Consider the following 5,728-nt stretch of genomic DNA (forward strand, 5'->3'; position numbering starts at 1 on the left):
ATTCCCACCAACTCTAACTGCTTATCTGTTCTCCATCCCTATAATTGTGTCATTTTCACACAATTATATAAATACAATCAGACAGTGTGTGACCTTTGAAGATTGGCTTTTTCCACTCAGAATAATACCCTTGAGATCCACCTAAGGTGTTGCATTTACTGATAATTTGTTCCTCTTTATTGTTGAGTAGTATATCATGGTAGACATTATGGAATTTTTCCAATCCTTCACCTATCATAGGACGTTTTGGTTGTTTCCAGTTTGGAGATATCACAAATAAAGCTGCTATGAGCACCATGGGCAGGTTTTTGTGGGGACACAAGATTTTGTTTCTCTGGGAAAGGCCAAGGGTGCAATAAGGGCTACACATCACAAGCATATGTTTAGTTTTTTAAGAAACGGACATACTATTTTCCAGAGTGGTTGTATCATTTTATATTCCCTCCAGTGATGTGTGAGAGATCAATTTCTCCACATTTTTGCCACCATTTGGTGTTGCCACTATGTCTTATTTTAGCTGTTCTAATTAGTGTGTGGTGGTATTGTTTGCTGGTCTTAATTCACATTTCCCTAAATGCCAGTGATGCTGAACAATTTTTCATGAACTTATTTGCCATCTGTATGTCTACTTCTATGAAGTGTCTTTTCATATATTTTGCTCATTTTATAATTGGATGTTTGTGTTTCTTTTACAGTGATATTTGAGCGTCCTTTATAAATCTATGTATTCTAGATATGAGTCCTTACATGGGGGTGAGAGTACAGGCTCCCCAAATGGTTCAGATGATGGACATGAGAGTGGTTCATTACCACCAGGAGGAGAAAAAGTCCAGACCAGACTCCTCCCTTGGCCTTCTCTGACATCACCTTCTCGACAAGGTGTATTAGTCTGTTCTCACACTGCTAATAAAGACATACCTGAGACTCGGTAATTTATAAAGGAAAGAGGATGAATTGATTCACAGTTCAGCATGGATGGAGAGGCCTCAGGAAACTTACAATCCTGGGGGAAGGGAAAGCAAACACATCCTTCTTCACATGGCAGCAGGAAGGAGAAGTGCTGAGCAAAGGGCAAAAGCCCGTTATAAAACCTCATGAGAACTCACTTTCACAAGAACAGCATGGGAGTAACTGTCCCCATGATCCAATCACCTCCCACTGACTCCCTCCAGTGGGGACTACAATGCAAGATAATACTTGAATAGGGACACAGCCAAACCATGTCACAGGGGGAGGGGCTGTGGGGAAGCAAGGGGTGCTCAGTAGAGCTTTTCTAGAGTGGAAGTTTAAGTTACCCTCTTGGACTTCGCTGGCAGAGGCGGAGTGGGCCACAGTTCTTTTCTGTGGTCTCTGCTGGGAAAGATCAGTTCACACCTAAGAGTTTTCTGTCTTGCTAGGCTGCCCCTCTTTTGGTCTTTTAACCAGAGAGAGGCTTTCCCTGCTCTATGTCTGTGGCATTTACTGGTTGCCCATTTCTTTAGCATCTCATCTTTGGGACAAAAATAAAACCCACGGAAATCACCACCCTATTGTTTCTCAGATTTTGAGATCTCTAGCTGGTCTGCCTTGTTCTCTGCACTGTTCAGTCTGCTCATGTTGTTTTATATCTACTGTCCATCTTTTTTAACTGTACTTAGCAGGAGAAATGGGGGAAAATACTTCCACTTCATCTTTTCAGAAGTAGAATGCATACCCCATTGTTCTAATTTGCTTTTTCTTAATTAGTGAGGTTGAGTATCATTTTATGTGTTCCCTGGACATTTGATTTCCCTCCTCTAGAATTGCCTGTCTCTTCATACATATCTTTGTCTACTGTTTCTACTCGATTAACTATATTTTTCTTAATGATTTGTAGTTCTTTTTTTTTTTTTTCCTTTTGAGACAAAGTCTTGCTCTGTTGCCCAGGCTGGAGTGTAGTGGTACAATCTCGGCTCACTGCAAACTCCACCTCACAGGTTCAAGAGACTCTCCTGCCTCAGCCTCCTGAGTAGCTGTGATTACAAGCGTCCACCATCACACCTGGCTAATTTTTGTAATTTTAGTACAGACAGGGATTCACCATGTTGGTCAGGCTGGTCTTGAACTCCTGACTTCAAGTGATCCTCTTGCCTTGGCCTCCCAAGGTGCTGGGATTACAGGGTGAGCCACCGCACTCAGCCTAGTGTTTTATATATTCTGAGTATTATTCCTTTGTCCATTTATATGTTGCATATATTTTCCAAGTCTGTTCACTGGTTTTTGTTTTTGCTTATAACGGTTTTGTCACCCAGAGGCCTTTAAATTTTAATGCCGTCAGCATGTTGCCTTTTAATAACGAAAATATAATAACTGTGTACATATCCGGGCAGAAGATGGTGGCTGGCGAAGGAAGCGGGTACTTCTGCAATTTGTCAAGTTATGCTCTGTAAGATGATCTCTATCACAGAAGCTGTCAAGCAGGAGGCCGCCCTGGCTGTGCACACGCTGCAAAGCATGGGTGTGGACATGGTTCTGATCACGGGAGACAACAGAAGACAGCCAGAGCCATTGCCACCTAGGTTGGCATCAACAAAGTCTTTGCAGAGGTGTTGCCTTTGCACAATGTGGCCAAGGTTCAGGAGCTCCAGAACGAAGGGAAGAAAGTTGCCATAGTGGGGAATGGGGTCGATGATTCCCCGGCCTTGGCCCAGGCAGACGTGGGCATTGCCATTGGCACCAGCACTGATGTGGCCATCGAGGCAGCCAATGTTGTCCTCATCAGAAATGATTTGCTGGACATGGTGGCTAGCATTCACCTTTCCAAGATGACTGTCCAGAGGATATGCATCAACCTGGTCCTGGCACTGATTTGTAACCTGGTTGGGATACCCATCACTGCAGGAGCGAGCTTTCCAGATGAGTTGAAGATATGTGCATGGGCAGGAGATGATGGCTCATTGCAGGGCAAGGCATCATCCGTGTTGAAGGAGTGCCAGTGTTTCAGAAATGGACACAGAGCAGGTAAGTTTGATGGACAGGTAAGAGAATCACTCTCTATGTGCCAGCACTGTTCTAAGTGCCCTGGATCTTCTGGGGGATGAGATTAGTGTTTTTCAGTTGTACATGGAACAGTTGAGGATCATGCTAGGCAGAGGTGAGCCCTTTCCTGGAGAAAGTTAATCTAAAAAGCATAATCTGTCTCATTTGGGAGGAGCTAAATAAATATCTCTTCAATGAAGCAAAGGTCAATCAGAAAATTTGTATTTTAGCTATAAAATTACCTATCAGAATTTACCGTGAGGCATAATCTTAAACAAACACCCAAATTAATGATTTCAGACCACAGATACTGAAACACCAAAGTGATAAAGGGGCAGGTATTTCAGCTAGCTACTGCTGCATAACAAACGACCCCAAAGTTTAGTGACTTAAGATAGTGATTTGTTATTTCTTATCATTCTGTCAGCTGGGAGGTTCTTCTGCTAGCCTCATGCACAAGGCTACATTTAGCTAGGGTGTCAGCTTGGGACAGGCATAGCCGGGATGCTGGGTCACCTAAGTCTTTCTCTCCATGTGGTGTTGTTTTAAAATATAGGTTTTAGCGCTTCCTCAGGATGTAAAGTGTAACAAGGGGGCCGGGGTGGACAATGTGGGTCTGTGAGGCCTATGGGTGCCCGAGTCCCCTAGATCCCCCCGCAGCCGGCTCCGCAGTGGTACGCTCCGGTTGCCCGTTGGGAATTCGGGTTCCAGACGGAATGCTGCGTCTTCTCCGCCGCTTGTTGTGGTCGGGGTTACTGCAGCGACCGCCACAGCAACTATGGTGCTATGGAGGAGCCTAGGACTAACCCTCAGCCGTACTTGGGGCTAGTCTTGGAGTTGCTGCGCAGGGTTGTGGCAGCACTGCCTGAAGGTATGAGACCAGATTCTCATCCTTATGATTTCCCGTGGGAATTAGTGATATGGCCAGCTGTTGTGGGATTTTTTGCTGTTCTCTTCTTGTGGAGAAGTTTTAGATCAGTTACGAGTCGGCTTTATGTGAGAAGAGAGAAAAAGTTTGCTGTGGCACTTTCTGGACTAATTGAAGAAAAATGTAAACTACTTGAAAAATTTAGCCTTGTTCAAAAAGAGTATGAAGGCTATGAAGTAGAGTCTTCTTTAAAGGATGCCAGCTTTGAGAAAGAGACAACAGAAGCACAACGTTTGGAGGCAACCTGTGAAAAGCTGAACAGGTTCAATTCTGAACTTCAGCATGATATACTCTGTCTAGCAAAAGAGTTAAAAGAAGAGAAATCTAAACATTCTGAACAAAATGAATTGATGGCAGATACTTCCAAAAGGATACAGTCGCTAGAAGATGAGTCAAAACCCCTCAAATCACAAGTAGCTGAAGCCAAAATGAACTTCAAGAGATTTCAAATGAATGAAGAACGACTGCAGATAGAAATACAAGATGCTTTGAATGAAAATTCTCAACTTGAGGAAAACCAGAAACAGTTTTTGCAAGAAGCTGAAGTATGGAAAGAACAAGTGCGTGAACTTATTAAACAGAAAAGAGCATTTGAAGACTCCAAAGTACACGCAGAACAAGTTTTAAATGATAAAGAAAATCACATCAGGACTCTGGCTGAACGCTTGCTAAAGATGAAAGATCCGACTGCTACGCTTGGAGAAGACATGACGGATGATGGTAACTTGGAATCAGAAATGAACAATGAATCGGAAGATGGTGCTTACTTAGATAATCCTCCAAAAGGAGCTTTGAAGAAACTGATTCATACTGCTAAGTTATGGGGTTCTTTAAAAACCTTAGAAGGAGAAAGAAACCAAATTTATATTCAATTATCTGAAGTTGATAAAACAAAGGAAGAGCTTACAGAGCATGTTAAAAATCTTCAGACTGAACAAGCATCTTTGCAGTCAGAAAGCACACATTTTGAAAGTGAGAATCAGAAACTTCAACAGAAACTTAAAGTAATGACTGAATTGTGTCAAGAAAATGAAACCAAACTCTACAGGAAATTAATAGTAGAGGAAAAATGCCGGTTAGAGAAAGAAGAGAAACTTTCTAAAGCAGACGAAATAATCAGCCATGCCACTGAAGAGCTGGAGACCTACAGAAAGCAAGCCAAAGATCTTGAAGAATTTGAGAGAACTCTTCATTTTTATCGAAGGAAGAGTATTCTCCAAAAGAAAAAAGCACATAATAATTGGTTGGCAGCTTGGACTGCAGAAAGAAACCTCAATTATTTCAGGAAAGTAAATGCTCACAACAGACAAAAATTAACTGATATGGAATTTAAAATAAAACTTTTAGAAAAAGATCATCGTGCACTTGATGTTCCAAATACAGCATTTGGCAGAGAGCATTTCCCATATGCTCCCTCACCACTGGGTCGGCCTTCATCTGAAATGAGAGCTTTTCTCTATTCTCCGACTTTGCTGGAGGGTCCACTGAGACGCTCACCTTTGCTTCCAAGGGGAGGAGGAAGAGGCTCAGGAGGCCCAGGGAATCCTCTGGACCGTCAGATGACCAATGAAAGAGGAGAAGCAAGCTGTGATAGGTTCACCAGTCCTCACAGGGCTCCTTCTGGCACTGGGCCCCTGTCACCTCCGTGGGAACAGGACCGTAGGATGGTGTTTCCTCCACCGGGACAGTCATATCCTGATTCAGCTCTTCCGCCACAAAGGCAAGACAGATTTCATTCTAATTCTGCTAGATGCTCTGGACCAGCAGAACTCAGAAGTTTTAATACACCTTCTTTGGGTAAAT

The 5,728-nt window shown here is 43.0% G+C and overlaps 1 protein-coding gene and 1 pseudogene across 1 annotated transcript in view; both read left to right on the top strand.

The window, feature by feature from the left end:
* Positions 1 to 2,397: 2,397 nt before the first annotated feature.
* On the top strand, positions 2,398 to 3,619 carry LOC111533254 (annotated as a pseudogene).
* A 155-nt stretch (positions 3,620 to 3,774) lies between these two features.
* Positions 3,775 to 5,728, top strand: part of CTAGE1 (cutaneous T cell lymphoma-associated antigen 1) — an 11,514-nt gene continuing 9,560 nt past the window's right edge. Inside the window, exon 1 of the mRNA XM_026456027.1 lies at positions 3,775 to 5,722. Coding sequence (XP_026311812.1) covers positions 3,784 to 5,722 — 1,939 coding nt within the window. The 5' untranslated portion in view covers positions 3,775 to 3,783. The remainder of the gene's footprint in view (positions 5,723 to 5,728) is intronic.

The sequence above is a fragment of the Piliocolobus tephrosceles genome, chromosome 18 (genome assembly GCF_002776525.5).
Source record: "Piliocolobus tephrosceles isolate RC106 chromosome 18, ASM277652v3, whole genome shotgun sequence".
NCBI classification, from domain to species: domain Eukaryota; kingdom Metazoa; phylum Chordata; class Mammalia; order Primates; family Cercopithecidae; genus Piliocolobus; species Piliocolobus tephrosceles.